Genomic DNA, 22989 nt, shown 5'->3' with positions numbered 1-22989 from the left:
TACCTTGCCTTGGTTAACAAAAGGAACATGTGTTTGCACCTGGAATAGAAGCTTTTGTCTTATAGTACTCATCTTCTTTGAAGCTCTCCCTCCTGTGGATCTATTTAGCATAGGTCTACCTGTTTGAATGGCCCTTCAGGAACAGTGACAAGCCACCATATGCTACAAACTTATCTAAATCACTTGGATGAAACACAAAGTTGCTTTAAAGGATAATTACTGTTTCTGTGTAAAAACACATGCTATGGTTAATATGATTAAAGTTTGATAACTATGACCTGTGTTGTTAACAAAGAGAAAACATCAGAAAGTATTCAGTCTTAAAGTAACTGTTGTCTTTTATTGATTTATTGTATCAAGTAACTATTGTTTACAGATGAATGGGGACGTGATTCTTGGTATAATTTTAAAGTGAATAAGGTGCAAAGTATTAATCTCATAATGAAACTTAATTGTGAAATGTGGTTTTGTACTGAAAGTAGATATTGTTGAATTGATCTCCATGTATTGTGTGACCCTATTTTAAATATGCGCAGTAAGCTGCCACTCGGCCATGGCGGAACAGCTCCTGATTGGTTGAAATTAGGACTAGGAGGAGCTCTGAAGCTAGAGAGCGTCTTTTCAAATTCTATATATGCGCCTGTTGAATGTGAGAGCAGGGTGCTGCTAATTTTGGACCCTCTGCAGTAACCATTTTTGATACTCCTTATCGACAAATAAAGACCTGGGAGAAAACCTTATCACCACGGAACCAGTCTCTCTTTTGTTCTGCATCCTCTCTAAAGGCTTGCGTTATTCCACGTTTTCTTTATCCACGGTGTGTCACACAGATACTTCACAAACAAACTCTGATTTGACATCAAAGGCCTTGCTGCCTCGCCAACACCCCCACCTTCTCAAGGCACAGCAAGTTGAGCATAAATAAATATAATATTGTTTTTACAAAAAAAACGAAGAAAAAATAAAAAGATGCGCAATAACCCCACATTTGCAAGACCACTTTGGTAGAGGTTTGGGTTGTGTAGTTACCTTGCCATCATGATGTAACTCCAAAGGTGGACAAGAAATGAAAAATCACACCCTGTGTGAAGGAAGCGGTGCCTTTGGGGCGGGGCTTAACTCATTTCAGTTTGTCCCTATTGGTCGTCTGAGTCCACTTACCAAATGTGTACTTGGTAGCATGCTGCAAACTGCCATAATGGCTGTTTAAAGGCCAGCCAATGGGCAGACAGAGGGGGCGGGGCTTAAGTAATTACAGTTCGTCCCTATTGGTGGTCTAAGTCCACATATTAAATTTGGACTTGGTGGCATGCTGGAAACTGGAGTTATAGCTGTTTAAAATCCCGTGCTCATACGGGCGGACGGACATAACATACGCTGGGGGGTCCCTGGACAGAGGGGGCGGGGCTTCAGCAATTCATGCTGGTCCCTATTGCTGGTCTAAGTCCACATACCAAATGTGGACTTGGTGGCATGCTGCAAACTGGAGTTATAGCTGTTTAAAATCCCGTGCTCATCGCTCATACGGGCGCTGGGGGTCCCTGGACCCCTCTTTGATAACTTCATCAAGTCTCATTGGATAACAATTCCTGGAGGAAAATGTGTAAATAAGTTGTTTTACTGTGCCTCACTCCATTATGACATGCCATATGTGCACATTATGTTGAAGTCATGAAATGGTCTGTAATGTGCTTAATACCCTTTTTAAGGTTACTGTATGTTTTATGTGTGTGTGTGTGTGTGTGTGTGTGTGTGTGTGTGTGTGTGTGTGTGTGTGTGTGTGTGTGTGTGTGTGTGTGTGTGTGTGTGTGTGTGTGTGTGTGTGTGTGTGTGTCCACGTGTGCATGCGTCCATGCGTGTGCGTGCTTGCTTGCATGTCTTATATTAGATGTATGTTCCACAACATGTACTGTACAACAAAAAAAGATGTTAAATGTTTATTAAGGTGAATATGTACTAACTCTTTACACACACACACACACACACACACACACACACACACACACACACACACACACACACACACACACACACACACACACACACACACACACACACACACACACACACACACACACACACACACACACACACACAACCTCTAAATGTCTAATCCTAACCCCTAAACCTAACCTCTAAATGTCATCCTAACTCCTAAACCTAACCTCTAAATGTCTAATCCTAACCTCTAAACCTAACCTCTAAATGTCTAATCCTAACCTCTAAACCTAACCTCTATATATCTAATCCTAATCCCTAAACCTGACCTCTAAATGTCTAATCCTAATCCCTAAACCTAACCTCTATATATCTAATCCTAATCCCTAAACCTAACCTCTAAATATCTAATCCTAATCCCTAAACCTGACCTCTAAATGTCTAATCCTAACTCCTAAACCTAACCTCCAAATGTCTAATCCTAATCCTAAACCTAGCTTGTGAAGACCAGGAAAATGGTCCTCATAATCTCAATTTCTGAAATTCTACTATATTTGTGGGGACATTTGGCACACACACACACACACACACACACACACACACACACACACACACACACACACACACACACACACACACACACACACACACACACACACACACACACACACACACACACACACACACACACACACACTCACACAATGAAGTAAAGGCACAATCGATGTGTATGGTTCAGGTCTTGGGTCATCATGACAACACTGAAGAGCCCCGTCCGTCACCAAGGGAACACCCTCCTCTAGTGGCAGGATGCAGCACTGCACCGTAGCTCACACCTGGATGTGGATGAATTTCCGGTAGACCTCGTAATCCTCTGGAACGGTGTCTGCAGGAAAATACAGAATACATTATGAAACCTTATTACACAGCTTGATTCTGATTGGTCAGACAGTGGTGAAAAAAGTATTCAAATGTTTTACTTGAGTAAAAGTATCAATACTGCAATATAGAAATACTCTCTTAGGGCGCGCTCCCACCGCACTTTTATTTTACCTCTGGAGCAGAATCTGCCAATGCTTTGTCAATGCAAATGCGTGGATTCACGCAAGAGCAGATTTTTCCGCTTGTCGCGCAGACCTTGCGTTTATCCGCTCTACACGAAGAAGCATAAAACTGCTGGAGGCAGGAGCTAATTTTCCCCCTCTGTCCAATCGGGTGAGTCGAAGGCGGACCGTCCCAAGACTCAGGAAGCAACATGGTGCTCTCAGTGGACCAACTGGTTGTAGCTGTTGCATCTCACCCAGTACTTTATGATTTGTGCACTTGGGGTTCGTACATCTACATACACATTCAGATTTAAAATATAAAGTGCTTACCCCTTGGCCACGGATTTTACAATCATGTACGGGCCCTCAGAAGTACCCGTATCTTCCGTATTGTTCAATAAAAAGCATTTTAATCCGATTGGTGGCCATTTCCCCATAGAGTTATAATGTACTAACAGTGCAATACACCTCTCAACCGCTAGGGTCGCGCAGTTGAAAGCATACGGAGAAAATGACCACTGATTGGATTAAAATGCTTTTTATTGATATAAATTTAATACGGAAGATACGGATACTTATGAGGGCCCGTACATGATTGTAACATCCGTGGCCATGGGGTAAGTACTTTATATTTGAAATCTGAATGTGTATGTAGATGTACGAACCCCAAGTGTGAAAGTGCAAAGACATTTTTTGTCTAGTGGCTAGTGTCTAGTGGCGGTGCGGGCTACGGGGACGGTCTTGAATGTGAGTGACAGGTGCGTCACAGCGTTTTTTTAGAATCCGCTGGATGCAAAAAACTGTGGCCGCGCACACCCTGCGTTTAACAGCGGCCAGCCAACTTTTGGTGAGAGCGCGCCCTTACAGGCAAAAGTCCGGAATTCAAAATGTACTCGAGTAAAAGTACAAAAGTATTGGCATAAAAATGTACTTAAAGCACCAAAAGTAAAAGTACTAAGTACCAAGTGGGAAGGGAGATCAAACAAGAGAACAACAAAAAAGCCAAACAAGTTATCTACATATTTACACTAGTACCTGAGATAAAAAAAATATGACGAAGGTGCCTGAGCATAGCAGCAATGTATACTGTGCATAGGACACACAGGACGCACCTGGCATAAATTAATGGGCTACCTTCATTACCGTAAGCAATGTAATCCTTCGTTTTGTTGTTAATTTTTTATTAAGTAGCCGTGTAATAAGCAGGATAATCAATGGATAGCAGGTCATTATTGAGAAATAAACAGTGGTGGAAAGTAACTGAGTACATTTACCCAAGTACTGTACTTAAAGGGATATTTCACTTTCAAAAAAACTTTGGGACATTTTATTGTCTACTCAATAAAATGTTGTCTACTTTTGTGAGCCCCCCAGGCCGTTTTTAAGTTGCTTAATTCAGTATTTGGATATTTGATATTCATTTTATCAGACACGCCCCCTTCCTATACAAACCCATTATAACTTCAAACTCCATTTTTAACATGTTAAATTCATCAAAAACACCCGTCCTTGGTTCTGGTGACTCACCCTGCCCTCCTAATACGCGAGGGGGCCGTGTTTTTTCGATTACTTTTTTCAATTATTTTTTATATATTTTTTGGAAAATGAAAAAAATTCAATACAATAAAAAAATAAAATAAAATAAATGAAAAAAGTAATGAAAAAAACACAGCCCCCTCGCGTATTAGTCTAATCTAACATGTTTATTATTTATTGTTTATACAAATTGAACTTGTGAAATGGCACATACTGCATAGTGAGTACTTTTACTTCTGGTACTTTAAGTATATTTTGACGCTGATACTTTTGTACTTTTACTCAAGTACATTTTGATTACCAGACTTTTACCTGCAGAGTATTTCTACATTGTTCAAGTTCAAGTTTATTACGTCCCAAACTGGGCAATTTATGTTACAGCAGATAATAATACAAAACTCCAAAACACAGTAAACATACATACACAAGACATAGACATACATAGACATGATCACAAGATCCAGATAATAATAGCTACCTCCTCCTGCTTCCATTATTGAGGGCACGAATGGAAGTAGGTACAATTGAGAATTTGTACCTACTTGTTTTTAGCTGCAGGGATCTTTAACCTTTAGCCGGAAGGCAAGAATTCATATTCAGGATTTAGGGGGTGAGAGCTGTCCGCTCTAATAGATGACGCTTTCATAAGCACCTGTTGGTCATATATATGACTCAGACAGCTGAATTGTACCCCCACAATCTTGCTAGCCCCCCTCACAACCCTGTTAAGGGCATTTTTCTGTTTTAAAGGGGTTGTGAGGGGGCTAGCAAGATATGTGGTATTGATGCTTTTACTTATTTGAGTACTTCTTCCAACACTGGAAATAAACCCCTTCAGGGAGATTAATGTAATCCTTCGTTTTGTTGTTAATTTTTTTATTAAGTAGCCGTGTAATAAGCAGGATAATCAATGGAGAGCTACGCGTCCCGGTCTAATCAATGACCTGCTCCCCATTAATTATCCCTTGCATAGACTATACAATAAAGGTCACACCCAGTGTGAAGTACAGTAAGTGGTGCCTTTAATGAGTAATGGTACTATTTATTTTGAGTGTGTGCTGATGTCCTCACAAGTATAGTAATACAAACCTGTGTGTGTGTGTGTGTGTGTGTGTGTGTGTGTGTGTGTGTGTGTGTGTGTGTGTGTGTGTGTGTGTGTGTGTGTGTGTGTGTGCTTTACCATTGCAGCGGTATCCCAGGTTGGACCAGATGATTTGTTCTTGGGAGAAACAGAAGACCCCCAGTCTGCCTCCCCTCATGGACGTGTCGATGACCACCCCCGAGTCTGCTACCAGGTTCCTCCCCTCATACAGCCTCACCCTGAAACCATGACAACATACAGCATCCCCATGTTACTATGACAACACACAGTGGCCCTCATTGTAGAGAGTGTAGAAAACGGTGTATTTTTTGCAGGGGCGTTGGGTGGGGGACTAAGTTGGACTGAGTTACTAGGGCCCCAGGTAAAAAACGTCTATTTCTTATTTTTTAAAGAAAAAAAATCATTGGGGGGGGGCCCCAGTGAATCCTTGTCCCCAGGGCCCAGAATGTGGTGCTACGCCCCTGATTTTTTACCTTAAATTTCCCCGTAGGCCAACGTCAAAGTTAGATTTATCAAAGTATCCTATACAACCAATCCTAGCGTACATTTTGGTCAGAGCTTTGATAAATCTGACGGCTGAAAACCAGCGTCATTTAAATAACACGCCCTTATATATTCTCGAAACGCCCCGATTTGACGGCATGAAGAAACAGAATACGACCAAACAAAGCATGGAAAGCCAATAAGAAAGAGGTTCCCCCGCCCGCCTCGCTGCCTGTCAAGTCACACACACACACACACACACACACACACACACACACACACACACACACACACACACACACACACACACACACACACACACGACTGTGTCTTTCATATATTCCGTAACTGTACAATCTTTGTCAAGTAGGCTAATAGCCTACATGAATGACAGATGATACCAATTACATCGCCATGAATGGAATACGCTTGTAAAATTTGTATCCCTCTATTTTGTAACCCTTTTTTCACCCGGTGCCAATTTTTTAAGTGATCCTGGGCACTACACTCCCCCCACCAGCCTAGGGAGCCCACAAGCTCATGCCTCAATGCATGAGAGCCAACTGACCTTCTTGTCACCCGACAGGGGGGAGTTTCCCTGGTTGGACGTAGCGCGTGGAAGGAACACGTTATTTCAACCAGTTCGCTTCCCCTCCATCAGGCGCCCCGGCTGACCAGGGGGAGGCAGTATAGTGACCAGGATTACTACATGTTTTTGTGAGGGTATTAACTACCCTAGGAGACACGGGGAGAACATGCAAACTCCACACAGAGTAGGCCCTTTCGCCAACCCCACCTAGGGTATGGGCGCTGGTGACGCGGAGGAAAAGACACGCTCCCAGCGCCCACAGCGTCCCCGGCGGGAATCGAACCCAGGACCTTCTGGAATACGCTTGTATATTAATTTATTTAACACATACCGAGCAGTGCACGTTCGAGTTACACTAAAATAAATCATTCATGTAGGCTATTCCTCGTGAGACTCTGCGGGCTGCAGTGAGTCCCGTGCCCAGGTTGTACAGTATAACGCGATAGGACACGCTACTGTAAGTTTGGATAGCTCTGTCCATGAAAAGATAACAGCAGCGCCGCCGCGCCGGTCAAAACTCCCAAAAATGCTCTCGCATAAGTGCTCGTATATTTTGAAAATAGCAGATCTACACCAAAAATATATACCGAAAATACATAAAAATCAGTACCTCTTCCAGTGTTGTTAGTATGTGAGCAGCAGTGGGGTTGAGCCTCACCTGATGTATCCCACCTGTGGCCGGTGGACAAGGTTCCAGCGGTAGGACGTCTTGTCCCTCCAGCCCACATTACGAGGGTCCTTCCACAGCAGGGTGACCTCGCCCGGGGTGTCGCCGGTGTGCCACAGGGCGTTCCGCAAGAACTCCCCGGGACCTGTACGCGACTTCACCGCCTGCGGACCAGACGTATACAGAGATCTCCATATATGGGCACACAAGAAAGTGACACAGACTGACATATATAGGCACAAAAGTGACAGACGGTTACAATGAGTACTCTGGCAATGGGTATTGATTGCATCGTTCCCGAGTAGGCCGGTGCACAGGCCTTGTAACTAAAACTAGAATTGAAACACACATTTTAGTTAGCTGAAATAAAAAGAAAAACAAGGCTTTAGAACAGGGGTGGGCAACTTTGATGATGGAGAGGGTCACTATATTTCCACACTCCAGAGGGCCACATTATACTGTTGGGCAGACACCTCTTATCTCTGTATTTTTACTTTTTTCGTAAATTTATGTTGTACTTCGCCATTCTATGTCACACAAAAGTAGCAAAAATAGCCGATCTACAAGCTCAAAACGCGTTGCTAACTTGCTATTTTTTTTTTAGAATCCTGAAAATTAACATTTTTATTTAATTTATTTAGTTATACTTATGTTAACTTCATGAACTTAAATACAAATACATTGGACATAAAAAAGACAATAGAATTTGAATACTAGTCATTAAGCTACTAATATAGACTGAAGTAATTAAAGCGGGTCATGTTTGCATGTTTCGAATTGTAACACCTGAAATCAATAATACATCAGTATTCCGATATTAACCTGCAGGCCGCATTAAGTGAAGGTGGGGGCCGCATGTGACCCCCGGGCCGCCAGTTGCCCATGTATGCTTTAGAAGAAAAACTAAACAAACGCAAACTACCATATCGGTAACACTTTACTTAAAGGTTGCGTCTATAATGCATTATAATCACATTTATAAGGCATTATAACAATCGTTATAAATGTTTATAATTATGTATGACAACTTATTACAACGTTTATAACGTATTATAAGTGCTGGTCATAATGCATTATAAGCTCAATAAAACGGCACACAGTTATAAAGTGTCTTTGTTATAAGTTGTTATGCATAATTATAAACATTTATAACGAGTGTTATGAAGCATTATAAGTGCATTATAAAGCATTATGATGCATTATAATGCATTATAAATGTGATTGTAATGCATTATAGACCCGACCTTTAAGTAAAGTGGTACTGTACCTGGTAGTTATAATGTACTGTTCCACTGACTTTATAATGCATTATGACCAGCACTTATAAATGCTATTATTATAAGTTATAATACTTTATAACCCTTGTTATAAGTTGCTATGCATAATTATACACATCTATAACAAGTGTTATAATGCCTTATAAGTGCATTATAATGCATTATAAATGTGATTATAATGCACTATAGATGCAACCTTTAAGTAAAGTGTTACCAGCATGTCTAACGTAAACTGTTCTGTGTGTGTTTACAAAACAAACTAAAAGTAACTAAAATCATAGAGTGCCACAGGGCATTCAGCAAAAATTCTAAAGGACCTGTACGTGACCAATTTAACATCCACTTTGGTAGATATATATTTTCTACTAATATGTTGGATTTATAGTGCAGCTGATTAGTGCAACAATCATTCACTTTGTGATACAAGAACAAAATTTGGTATGAATAATACATTCTTTTCCACAAGGTTTTTCAAAGTTCAAGGTCTAAGCAGTCTTTTGATTGACATTACAATGTTGTAACCAATTAGTTGACATTCTTTTTTATAAGAGAGTGATGTCAAAGCACAGCCAGGGCACACTGGTGACATCATTGCTATGAGACTCAGCATGGGGTTCAGTGTCGGCTAAGTAGTGTACTTACTGTAGTTGTAGTCTAACTGTAGTTAGTATAATTTACTGTCCCAAATGCTATCTAATTAGCCCTTTATATACATCAACTAGTAGTTTAGTTAGTTGTAGAATTGTAGTTATATAGCCGCACCTGATTGACAGGATGTGCCAGCCAAAGTGTACTTTCCCCATTTGAACAGGTGTGCACACAATGTGTGCATTTCACAGATCTGGTAAATAGAAAAATACCATCCGTCCGATGGAATATTTTACTTTCTGGACAAAGTGTATTTTACACAAAAGGTGGGGGTTCCAAAAGTCTTCCCACTGCGGAGAGCAGGGCTTTCAACAACCTACAACCACCTTTGTTTCTGTGAGTAGCGAACGCATATTGTTTATTTTTTCTGTGTAGACATTGTGCACCGGCAGCTCCCCTTCAACTGCGGAAAATACACATACAGTACAGTAGAATTAGGAGAACTCCTAACGCTATGGACCAGAGCTAGGTTAGGTCATGGTTCGTACCTTTAACTGCAGGCCGGGTTGGGCCATGGCTCTGAAAGGCAGAGACTGCCAGTATGTCTGCTCGGTCTGCTTCCACATGACCACATAGAAGCTGCCAGAGTCCTGGTAGCCAAAGATAAAGCCCACGTAGTCGTCATCTGTAGCCGTGTTGATGTGGAACGTCCCCTCAAAGTCCACCCCGTTGAACGCACTGTAGCCTGGACATGAGATGAGATGAGATGAGATAATGTTAATAATGAGATAAGATTGTGTTGATGTGGAACGTTTTCATTTCAAGAACCCCCAGTTTTATATGCATTAGTGCCACGGACCCCCATTTGTTACTTTAAAAAAAAAAGAATTATCTCTGAGAGTTACAGACCTGTAAGGGCTTGTTTGGATCAATTTGTACACACTCAAGAGTTGACCAACATTAATTTGGTTAGGTAGGTAGGTAGGTAGGTAGGTAGGTAGGTGGGTGGGTAGATAGGTGGGTAGGTACTAGGTAGGTAGGTAGGTAGGTAGGTAGGTAGGTAGGTAGGTAGGTAGGTAGGTCGGTCGGTCAATCGGTCGGTCGGTCAATCTGTCGGTCTGTCGGTCGGTTTTGGTAATTTCATTATAGGCGAAAACCTTAAAAAAGTTTTTGAAAATAGGGCATAAAGTGACAGGACCCCTTTCTTTTTTTAAATCATAATAATCTGTAGGCACTCAGAAATAAAATAATCAATAATGTTTTATTTTATTGCTCCATACATTTATAAGAACAGGAAATAGGACTGTGGCACGACTCACCTACAGCTAATCCTGGATCACTGTTCATGGTCTGAACTATCTCCATCCCCTGAAACAATGAAAACAATGCACAATGGACTTAATCTGAAACCATGAAAACAATGCACTATGGACTTAATCTGAAACCATAAAAACAATGCACAATGGACTAGAACTTTAATAGGGCCTAAATATTTGAGCCCGGCTCGACCCAGCCTGACAGAACGTCAAGCCCAGCCCGACCCAAAGTCCGATACATAATTGACAAATTGGGTCCCGCCCAGCCCGTAAACCGTCATTAAATCTTGGTAATTCGTTAAGAACAGGAGTCATTCTACCCTATTCCAACAGTCTATATTTAGAAAAAAAAACAGCTTGGAGCAAATAGGGCTATATAAATATATACAATTAGGTAGGGGTGTGCGTGTCACCTTTTGGTTTGTCTGACACGCTACTCTTTCTTTGCACTCTGTGGTTAGTTAGCCTCTATTTTGTCTACTTTGGTTATTTGATGCTTTCATGCAGATATGAAGCTTTGTATGCAGTGTTCTGTTGCATTATGGAAAGTGACTTTATGATCGGTGGGAGGATGAAAAGAGAGATAGACAGTCAGAGAGAGAGAGAGCGAGAGAGAAAACAACTCACGCGCCCGACTCTGTGTTTTTGACAGCTTGATCGTAAACGAGTAGCTTGGTAGTTCATATGAAAAATAGAACATAGTTGCTCAAAAATATTTGGGGTCTGGGGGGGGGGGGGTCAAGGAAAAAAAATAATACATCTGGACCATTACATCTGGACCACCACTGGACTAAATAACGTCCAGTCCCTTAGTAGATTTTGAATATTATCACAAAACATAAATGAACCAACTAAGCCTTAATTTATACTTTACAGCTTTACAAGCTTGTAGTTCGGCTGTTTTCACAACATTTATCTGTGGAACCGAGTCAAACTAAATGTAATGCCTACAAATTCAAGTGCTTGTCAGGGTGGGGGGTCCCCAGTTCAAATATGATTATTTTGGGGGGTCATGGCCTGAAAAGTTTGGGAACCCTTTACATAGGATGTAACACACAGACAACAGGCAACGTTCCCTTTTAAATCAATGAAAGGTGCTCCACTGCCATTTTTGAACGCAACACTGTTGCCGAACGCATGCGTCTACTAACATCTAGTGCATTAAACATAATTAGATCAATTGTATTATTGTAGGTACACAATTGTACAATATGGTTGTTTTTCCTATTCATTCACATCATGTGTGTGACAAGATGTCCTGAACTTTTTTTGGGCAGTCCCAAAATGACATGCTGTTGTCCCATCTGTTTGTTCCAAATACCCGAGTTTGGAATTAAAAGTCCTAATAAAGTTTGTAGCCTAGAGTAGCCTCCAAATGGAACCAAATGGACAAGCCGATTTGGTTCCATAGACTAGTAAAATTAACACTAAGCTATGGGTCCATTTGGTTTTATATAGACGAATCCACAGACGCACTGCCTGTAGCTGCCTGTAGGCGGCCATTGCTGCGGTGTCGCGGTGCGGAGCCGTTGACACCGCAGCTATGGCTGCCTACAGGCAGCGCGTCTGTGGATTTGTCTACAGTATAGATAAATCAACACTAAGATATGGGTCCATTTGGTTCCATTTAGATACATTAACACTAAGCTATGGGCCCATTTGGGTCCATATAGATAAATTAACACTAAGCTATGGGCCCATTTGGTTCCATATAGATAAATTAACACTATGGGCCCATTTGGGTCCATATAGATACATTAACACTAAGCTATGGGCCCATTTGGTTCCATATAGATAAATTAACACTAAGCTATGGGTCCATTGGGTTATATTTAGACTAGTTAAATTAATACTAAGCTACAGGTCGATTTGGTTACATGTAGACCACACATGGACAACTGGTGGTTACTTAATGTGGCCTGTGGGTCAATATCTAAATAATGATATAGTATTGATTTCAGCTGTTCTAATTCCAAACATGCAGGTTTACATGATTTGTTTTAATTACTACAGTCCGTTGTATTAAATTGTATTGTATTGTATTTGTTATGTCCAATTCAATTCTATTTTATTTAAGTGTCAATTCACAACAAGTTGTCTCAAAACACTTTACATGTAGAGCAGACACCTGCCTTTTTTTAATTTTTTAAGGCCTAGTTTTAGTTTATCTTTTATTAGTTTTAGTTTTTCTATTGTAATATGGATTAGTCAGGGGTAAGATTCATGCAGAACTATGCATTGTAGCGCCGTATGTAGACTATAGCTAAATGAAATGAATAACTCTGAAGACGCCACCCTTGCGTCTCCGTGTGTACACCTAAGACGTATCTTTCCTGAACCGATGACGCCACAGCTCCACCTCTCACACACACGCATGCGCCGACCCCCCCCCCCCAACCAACCAACAACGACAACAAACATGGCGGCCCCCGTCAGCGTTGCGTTCGTGCTGCAGAAGCAACTTGACGCGATAGGGCTTTTACAGCAAAATGTACTGCTCCTACACTACCACCGTCAGCAACAAGGGGACATGGAGAACAACCAGCTGTTTGTGTTTACATCACACTCTTCTTCTCTCTTTTTGGTGCTTTGTGGCAGCTTTACAGCGCCACCCACAGGCCGGGCATATATACTACAGCGTTTTCAGTGGATTTGTAGTGTTTTCAGTGGTTTCGTGTGGACACACCCATTTCTTGAGACGATTCTGTGTGTACGGTAAACTTTTTGAAAACGACTCTGTGCAATTTTTTAAAACGTCTCCGTGTGGACGTGGCCAAAAAGTCTGGTGTGGATAACTTTGATAATGGAGAGGGCTAACTAAATTTCCACACTCACTCCAGGGGGCCACATTGCGTCTGCACTTTCACCAGTAGTAGACATTGTATAATCACAGTATGATTGGAAAAACAGTCTGATTGAAAAAAGTGAACTCATTTTCACCAACTGAAGGTGAATAGGCTATTGGAAAGAAATTGGGCCTCTTCTTACTTCCTTCACAGGTGTTACCAATGATACTAATGAAGGCTCTGTTCCATTCTGGTCAGGGTGCTGATGACGTGCATGTTGGCTCACTAGAAACACTCCATTTTGGTTCCCAAATGGCCCCTTATGGTGGGTGTGTAACTCTGAGAGTGTACAAATGGAACCAAATGGAACCAAATGGACCCGTAACTCTCAGAGTTATGGGGGCCCTTGAAAATAAGACAACCACTATGCCACACTAAATGGAACAGAGCCTTAATTAGTATTATTGTTAACACCTGTGAAGGAAGTAAGGAAGGGGCCCAATTCATTCCCAATATGGCTGCTGTGCATAGAGCCTATTGAGCCACGAGAAGCACCGCCGAGCGAGCTTATAGGCGAGCGAGTCGCCGTGCTTCAGTCACCTCCAGCCGACTCAGCGCCGTCCAAGTGTCCCGATAGGGACAGAATCGTAAACCATCGTCCCCCCCTACACTCGGTACCTCCGAGACGTCATTTCTCCTTTTGACGGGGAGGCCCCGCCCCACCTCGGGGGAGCGCGGGAGGGGAACTCCAATAAAACAAGCACTCCTTTTTTTCCAGCTGACTGGTTTTCCAATCATACTGTAAAATAGATAGATAAATACAAACAGGGGCGTCACGGCCATTCACTGTGCGTGCGTACGACACGACACCCTCACTCTCACAGATCCGTGATTTCATACCCCCCACTTTTTGAAAAAAATAATAATATATATATATATTTTGATAATAAATCGGTAAAATCAGGCAAACATAAGAATTAAATAACCTAACCCTAACCCTAAAACCGAAATAAAGTACACAAAATCCGCCCAAAAAACGCAAAATTTTGAAAATACAGAATTTGTTTACATTTGACAGTTACAAATGTTTTTCACGCTTTTTCAAAAATAGTAGATCTACAAGCTCATAGCGTGGCACTCTGTGCCGCGCTATGAGCTTGTATATCTGCTATTTTTGAATAGCCAAAGTGTAAAGTAAGGGGTATAGTCCACCGAAAGTCCATCCCCCCACCTTCTGAGAGCCTGTGACCCTGAATACAAACTAATGAAAAATGAAAAACTATAAAAACCTTATTGAGGACCACCCAGTTGGGGTCTATCTGGGTGTCCCCCTCAGGGTCCAGGATGACCGTCTGGAAGGCTCTGAAGTCTGTCATGGTCACCTGAGCGCTCTCCGGACACGCGTCCATCCAGTCCTCCACTGAGTCATTGTCAAAATCTGTCTCACACATGTCCCCTACACCGTTTCCTGTGGGGACAAGGATTTATACTTCATTAAGTATTCATTATCTGTCTCACACATGTCCCCTACACCGTTTCCTGTGGGGACAAGGATTAATACTTAACAAATTATTCATTATCTGTCTCACACATGTCCCCTACACCGTTTCCTGTGGGGACAAGGATTTATACTTCATGAAGTATTCATTATCTGTCTCACACATGTCCCCTATGCCGTTTCCTGTGGGGACAAGGATTTATACTTCATGAAGTATTAATTATCTGTCTCACACATGTCCCCTATGCCGTTTCCTGTGGGGACAAGGATTTATACTTCATGAAGTATTCATTATCTGTCTCACACATGTCCCTTATGACGTTTCCTGAGGGGACAAGGATTTATACTTCATGAAGTATTCATTATCTGTCTCACACATGTCCCCTATGCCGTTTCCTGTGGGGACAAGGATTTATACTTCATGAAGTATTCATTATCTGTCTCACACATGTCCCCTACACCGTTTCCTGAGGGGACAAGGATTTATACTTCATGAAGTATTCATTATCTGTCTCACACATGTCCCCTACACCGTTTCCTGAGGGGACAAGGATTTATACTTCATGAAGTACTCATTATCTGTCTCACACATGTCCTCTATGCCGTTTCCTGTGGGGACGAGGCCTCATAAACAACCAAAAACAAAAAAATGTCCAAAACCATTACGTTTCAGGAAATAAAACAAATAACCTGTGTTCTAATGAATCCAATGATCCAATGGTGATTATATTTAGTCGCTTATTAAAGGAGGAGTTCACCCACAAAATGACTTATTTTCTATCAATTGCACACCCTATGAAGCCTTGCATCCATGGATTCTTTTTTGTTTTTGTCGCATTCCTAAGCTAATAATTTGATTCCCGTCTCCTACCGGCTAATGTATCCGGTAGGAGACACAAAGTAGATTATTTGTGTCTCCTACCAGAAATAGACACGGTCATCAAATTATTGTTTTAGGAATGCCACAAAAACAAAAATAAATCCATGAAATCAAGGCATCATGGGGTGTGTAATTGATAGAAAATAAGTATTTTTTTGGGTGAACTCCTCCTTTAAGACCTGAGGCGATTCTTAAAAATGTTTTCTAAATCAAAAAAACAAAAATCAAGATTTTTCAAAAATAGCAGATCTACAAGCTCATAGCGCGGCACTCGGTGCCGCGCTATGAGCTTGTATATCTGCTATTTTTTAATAGCCGAAGAAATCTAAAGTGACACAGGTTCAATAATTATAAAATCCTCACACACATTTAACCACTTTAAAACCTTTTGTTTTGTTTATTGTGACACATGTTCACGTGTCACAATGCACTGAGTTTGCAGATGCGATTTTTGCTACTTTAGTGAAACTGTCCTATTTTGTATGACAAAATAGGACATTTATTTACAAATGACATGGTCCTTTGCTTCTGTTATAGCTATAGGAATCCAATTAAATAGGGCTAGGCTAAACATAGGCAAAAACAAACATTAGTATTGTGGGTTGCAATAGTTTAGTTTATACTATGTGTTATATATGTATGCTTCTATTTGTGTTTATAATAGTTGATCAGTGGTGTAAAGTACATTAACTCAAGTACTGTACTTACAAAGTACAATTTTGAGGTATTCTTTACTTTACTTGAGTATTACCCATTTACAGTACTTTTACTTCTACTTCACTACATCTCAGAGGCAAATATTGTACTTTTACTCCACTACAATTATTTGAAAACTGTAGTTACTAGTTACTTTGTAGATTTTTATTTTTATTATTACAAAACATACATTAACCACTTCAGCCCTATGCATTTCGGCCATTTGAAAATAGCCGATCTACAAGCTCACAATGTGTCGCATCGCGCATTAATTCCGGACGTTTACTTGTAAACAGAGTATTTCTACATTGCAGTATTGACACTTTCACTTATAACTATTGTGGGCGGTTTGTACCGTCGGTGTCTGTCTGGCTGGGGTTGGCGATCAGACGACAGTTGTCGGGTCCGGGGGGCGTGGCGTCGGGGACGCCGTCGTTGTCGTCATCGTCATCACACTCGTCACCCAGCCCGTCGTTGTCCGAGTCCAGCTGGGAGCTGTTGGGGACGTGGGGACAGTTGTCCCTCGTGTCCTGATGTCCGTCTCCGTCCCTGAAATGATGGTGATGGAAACGCTGGCTTGTTTGGATGTCTGGGCGAATACACTGAACTCACCGTTAGATACAGTATCTAATCCATGTTCATTACCACACATATATAAATATATCGTTGCTGTCAGGCAGAAATCTTTCATTGATTGATTGAGGCAAAATATTAGTCAAAAAAATGTAAAACAACACAGTTACATTTATAATACCTTTGTCTAAAAGGTCCGGCCAAAAAAGTCCTTGCGGACTTGTTTCCGTTGGAGTCCTTGAATTCATTTCATAGACATATATTCACATATATATATGTAGTAGCAACCAAACAGTTCAAAAATCAACATAAAATACAGGGAAAAAAATACCACTATGTACAAAAAAAGCATGACAAATGAAAAATATACACAAAAAAGGGGAGGGGGGGGGGTCGTCTGTCTACAGGGAAACTGGTACTAGGTCCTCTTTTGGCCTCCAGAAAGATGAGTTTTTAGGGCTGTTTTGAATGGACCCAGCAAACTGCATTTTTTGAGGGATGGGGTTAGACTATTCCATACCTTGGTGGCTGTGCTGTAGAAGGAGAATTTGCCCATATTTGTTTTAATGGGTGGGTGGTACCAGATTGTTGTTTACGCTCCCTCTAGTTTCGTGACTGTGGGTGTCACTAGCTTTTTCGAGGTATTTTTTCTTGTATCTCCATATTTCAACTTTTTTATTTTTTTTAACATTCTTGGTAAATGAATGCCCTACTTAATCGTAGTGAAGTAGTGAAATTGGCAGATCTACAACTTCACAACGTTGAGCTTGGAGATCTGCTATTTTCACTCCTTTCAAATATTTTTTAAATTATAAAAAAGGAACGCTTTTGGGTTTCCACCAGACAGTAGTCTTGGGAGCCAGAGTGTTGCCTCTCACAATTTCCAAATGCTTCTGTCATACAGTCACAGCCCCCTCCCCCCACCCTCCTCCGTGTCATCTTTGCAGTCACGTAAATTCTTACTGTATGTCAAATAGGCTCTATGCACAGCAGCCATATTGTAAGACATTCACAGGTGTTACCAATGATACTAATGAAGGCTCTGTTCCATTCTGGTCAGACGGAGTCAGGGTGCTGATATTGTGCATGTTGGCTCACTGGAAACACTCTGTTACACCAGTGGGTCTACAGTTGGGGTCCAGGGACCCTCATGGGCTTCCAAATGGCCCCTTACAGGTGTGTAACCAAATGGACCCATTTGTACACTCTCAGAGTTATGGGGGTCGTGGAAACCACTGCACTGTGCTAGACTAAATGGAACAGAGACTTCATTAGTATCATTGGTAACACCTGTGAAGGAAGTGATAATATGGCTGCTTTGCAGAAATGAAAATTGAACGGATGACAGCTTCCGTTCTCGGCTTTCATGGGGTGTAGTTCCAGACTCTGACTCCGACAGTGACAATATTCCATATTAAATATGATTGATATTATGCAATATTAAAATAAACTATAAGCATTACTCACATGTCCTGGTTGGTGTCACACACATCCCCCACCAGATCGTTGTCTAGATCAGACTGCACACACACACGCATGCACGCACGCACGCACGCGCGCACACACACACACACACACACACACACACACACACACACACACACACACACACACACACACACACACACACACACACACACACACACACACACACACACACACACACACACACACACACACACACACAATGAACAGATTGTTGTCTAGATCAGACTGCACACAATGACAAAGAAACACACAGAATATGTAAGCTGTTAACTCTTCACAACCTGGGATCCCTAATTTGGGGAAATTCACTTATTAATGTTCCCCAAATTTTCCCCAAAAGTTTTCAAATATTGTATACAAGTATATATATATTTTTTACCCATTAAAATCGGGAAAGCATCTCTGTCAGTTTAGATTTTCGCGTTGGCTATTCAAAAATAGCAGATCTACAAGCTCGTACTGTAGATCTGCTATTTTTGAATAGCCAAAGAAATCTTAAAATGACAGAGATGTGTTCCCGGATTAAATGGGTTAATGGGTACAAATAAAATGGCAGACATCAGAGAGTTAAGGTCAGGATGCAAAAAAATATAGTAATAATAAGAAGTACATTTTGAGGTTAAATGTGAACGCTAAAGGGGAGGCAATAGCCATCCCCTAGGACAGTGGTTCTCAAACTTTTTCATGTCAAGGACCCCCTAAATGATATGTATTTGGCCGCGGACCCCCATCTCACATATCTTGTTCCAGGGACCCCCCAGAAGCAAATATTTGAGTAAAAAATGTTTGCTTAAAAAATATATATATATTCAAAAGTTTGCACAAATGTTCAAGATTTTTCAAAAATAGCAGATCTACAAGCTCATAGCGCGGCACTCGGCCAAAGTATAAAAGGTTGACATTATTGTGATGCTATATCAACACATTTTGCTGGGGACCCCCTGGAACCCCCCCAAGGACCCCTGGGGGTCCCCGGACCCCACTTTGAGAACCAATGCCCCTAGGACCCCAAATCACACCCACTCTGGTTGTGTGCTGACCTGCATGGGGTCGTTGACATCGGGGCAGCTGTCACACGCGTCCCCGACTCCGTCCCCGTCCCGGTCCGTCTGCATGGGGTTGGGGACACGAGGACAGTTGTCCAGGACGTTGGGAATGCCTGGAGGAAGAAGACACAGTGGTGGGAAAAGTGGAAAACGTGCTCTTATCGGGAATGCCTACAATGAACAGCAAGTTAAAACAACAACAACAACAACAACAACACAAACAAAGTTGAAGTTGTATGTCCTTTTATCAGTGGTGGAAAGTAACTAAGTACATGTACTCAAGTACTGTACTTGAGTACAATTTTGAGGAATTTGTACTTTACTCGAGTATTTCCAATTTCCAATATTTTACTTCTACTCCACTACATCTCAGAGGCAAATATTGTACTTTTACTCCACTACAATTATTTGAAAACTTTTCTATTAGTCTATTAGTTCTATTAGTTACTTTGCAGATATAAATAATGACATTATAAAACATACATTAACCACTTAAGCCTTATTTTCTACCTAGGCTATTTGAAAATAGCCTTAACTCACCTTTTGGCTCGATCTCATTTGTGAAAGGTTGCTACTGAACACTCAAGTGCAAACCGTTACTGATCCAGCGCAGGTTTAGTATTGTGCATATTTTCGATTCTTCTTCTTTCACTTAGGTGCTAGATTTTGGTAGAGGGTAGGTTCCTTTGTTCTGTATTTCTGTTTGCTTAAGTAAGAATAGAGTAGTCAGATAAGATTTGTATTTATTGCTGTTTTGGTTATTAGTCAGGTAGACAGATTTGGAGGTTCTATAGTGGCTACCGAAGTGTTATATGATTTTGGTTCAGTTTATGATTTGGTTCCAGCTCAGCCCTATTCACTCTTTGCACTAGCAGCACCTCATATTCATACCGATTGTATGTTTAAAACTGATTCACTGTGTGATTCCCGGTGCGGTTGGCCCGTTTTTGGCCGGGACCGCCATCGCCATAGGCTGTTCGATTCATCACAACCGACGGAGCTAGCCTGGAGGCTACCTGGCTGTATACATACAGCTGGGGCTGCTGTTAGCTAAATAGCTTTCAGTACAGTTGCGGTGGCTCGGTTTGTTGTTTCTGTTCCTGTTGCTCAATATTTACATCCGACGGGGCTAGCCTGGAGGCTACCTGGTTGTATACGTACAACCGGGGCTGCTATTAGCTCATAGCTATTAGTACAGTTGCTTCCGATCGGTTTGTTGTTTCTGTATCTGGCTGTTGATAAATAGCTGTGCCTGCTAGCAAACACTTCAGTTTTCCCTCGTATCGGCGCCTGGATTCCCAAAGGCTCGTCGATTCTTCATAATCCAGGCTGCTCTCAAATGCATGTCTGTCAAAGCGGCTGCTGTTGTTGGATTATAGTTTCCTCCTCTCCAGTACGGCTTACGGTTTGTTGCACAAAACATTACTCACAACATTCTGTGCTTGTTTTCATAGCATTGTGTATGTTACATGCCTCATTGTTTGTTGTGCATAGTATTCCCTGGCTGTTTTGTTCTCATCGCATTGTGCATGCCCCGCAGTGAAATGTTTATCATGTTGCCTGGCAACATGTTGGCTGTGCTGGTTGTCTCGCTAGGAATGGGTCTCATGTCACTTGATTCACTCTATCAGAGTAACACCACCTTGTTGCCACATTCGAACATTTACATTGCTGGTAAAACACACGTTACTTCTGGATTTCTGGATAATGTACTTTGGCCTCAAGGACCATGTAAACTGGATTCTTTGAACCGTGTTTTTCCATTTGCTATGGACATTGCGAACATTGTTTCTTGGCATGATCCCTGTTGTAATGTTTATTCTTGCATGTCTTCCTCCAGAGCCCCTGGTATTATTTCAGTATTTAAGAAAATAACAACAAGGCTGCTGATTTTGCTTATGCTGTTCATCTCAGGCAATGTACACATTAATCCTGGACCGGTCCCCCTTTTTGAGGCCCTACCAATTCTGTCCACCCCCCATGATTTTAGCTGTAGGCATGGTCTAGGCTTCCTCCATTTCAATGCCAGAAGCCTGGTGCCCAAATTGCCCACTTTTCGATGCTGGTTTGAGATAGCTAAACCTGACGTGGTAGCTGTCTCAGAAACCTGGTTAAAACCTCGCTCTACTGACAACACTGTTGGTGTGCCTGGTTATAACCTCTATAGAACTGATCGTAAAGGCAGATGTGGGGGAGTTGCTCTGTACATTTCTGATAAATTTCAAGGGTCTGTTCTTCATTCCGTAACCATAGCTAAACAGTTTGAATTTTTAGCCGTCCAGATAATGGTGGCTAATTCCCCTCTGACCATTATCTGTTGTTATAGGCCTCCTTCGGCAACTAGTGAAGCTATGGGAAACATAGTAGATTTGATTTCTAAATGTGCAAGCTCCGAGATTGTCCTTCTTGCTGATTTGAATTGGGATTGGTTGACTGATAAATCTGCCAGTTTTAAACAGCAATGTGATTCCCTAAATTTAATACAGATCATACATAGCCCCACTAGATTAAACCCTGCCAGACCGGATGGTGACACTTTGATTGATATTATTCTAACAAATGCACCGCACAAATATGCCTCAATTGGTGTGTTTGCAAATGACTTGAGTGACCACTGTGCTATTGCATGTGTCAGAAACACTAAGCTGCCCAAAACCAAAGGCCTGACTGTCATCAGGCGCTGCTTTAAACACTTCTCTGAACAAGCCTTTCTTCATGATTTGGCTGCAGTTGATTGGTTTCGCATGTCCTTAATTCCATCAATGGATGAGGCCTTTCGGTTCTTTCACGAACAGTTTCTCTACCTGATGAATAAACATGCACCTCTCAAAAAAATCAGAATTAAGAACCGTGCAAATCCCTGGTTCTCTAGGGACCTGGCTGATCTGATTCATGAAAGAAATAGACAATGGTCACTTGCAAGAAAGTCTAATTCAAGTCATGATTGGCTTCTGTTTCGTGTCTTGAGAAATAAATGTACGGTCCTCACCAGGAAGTTAAGATCGGAACATTATTTATCTCTCACTACTGATACCTCTAGCAATCATTGTACCTTCTGGAGAGTAGTCAAATCCCTGCAACAGAAAGGAGCAGCAGGCCCCCCGCCTAAGATTCGGGTGGGCGAGTCCTTTATTTCTGATAAAAAAATCATGTCAAATGCTTTCAATTCGCATTTTAAAAGGGCGGGACACATTTTTGATGAGCAAATTGCCAATGCTCCTCATCAAGACGCCCATGATGATAACGTTGACTCATCTGTTGTTTCTGTTTCTGTTTTTGACTTTTCTCCCATCCTGGTATCGGATGTTCTACACGCCCTGTCTACCTTAGACCCTAAAAAATCTGCAGGCCCAGACGGCCTTGACCCTTTTTTCCTAAAATTATCATCGGCTATCATTGCTCAACCTGTCACTGATATGTTCAATATCTCCTTAGCCACTCAAAGTCTACCTGAAGAGTGGAAACAAGCAAATGTTTCCC

General features: G+C 41.6%; 1 protein-coding gene across 1 annotated transcript in view; it reads right to left on the bottom strand.

Annotated features, from left to right (window-relative positions):
• Positions 1 to 2708: 2708 nt before the first annotated feature.
• Positions 2709 to 22989, bottom strand: part of LOC311038041 (thrombospondin-3b-like) — a gene marked incomplete at its 5' end in the record, with an annotated part of 48291 nt that continues 28010 nt past the window's right edge. The window contains 9 exons of the mRNA XM_084047336.1: positions 2709 to 2824; positions 5701 to 5840; positions 7353 to 7525; positions 9775 to 9971; positions 10546 to 10594; positions 14618 to 14796; positions 16758 to 16951; positions 18443 to 18495; positions 19504 to 19622. Of these exons, the coding sequence (XP_083903462.1) occupies positions 2769 to 2824; positions 5701 to 5840; positions 7353 to 7525; positions 9775 to 9971; positions 10546 to 10594; positions 14618 to 14796; positions 16758 to 16951; positions 18443 to 18495; positions 19504 to 19622 (1160 nt within the window). The 3' untranslated portion in view covers positions 2709 to 2768. The remainder of the gene's footprint in view (positions 2825 to 5700; positions 5841 to 7352; positions 7526 to 9774; positions 9972 to 10545; positions 10595 to 14617; positions 14797 to 16757; positions 16952 to 18442; positions 18496 to 19503; positions 19623 to 22989) is intronic.

Source organism: Gymnoscopelus microlampas, assembly GCF_963454915.1.
Source record: "Gymnoscopelus microlampas genome assembly, chromosome: 21".
Taxonomy (NCBI): Eukaryota; Metazoa; Chordata; class Actinopteri; order Myctophiformes; family Myctophidae; genus Gymnoscopelus; species Gymnoscopelus microlampas.
The sequence above is the reverse complement of the archived record's forward strand: the minus strand, read 5'-3'. Positions and strand labels throughout refer to the sequence as shown.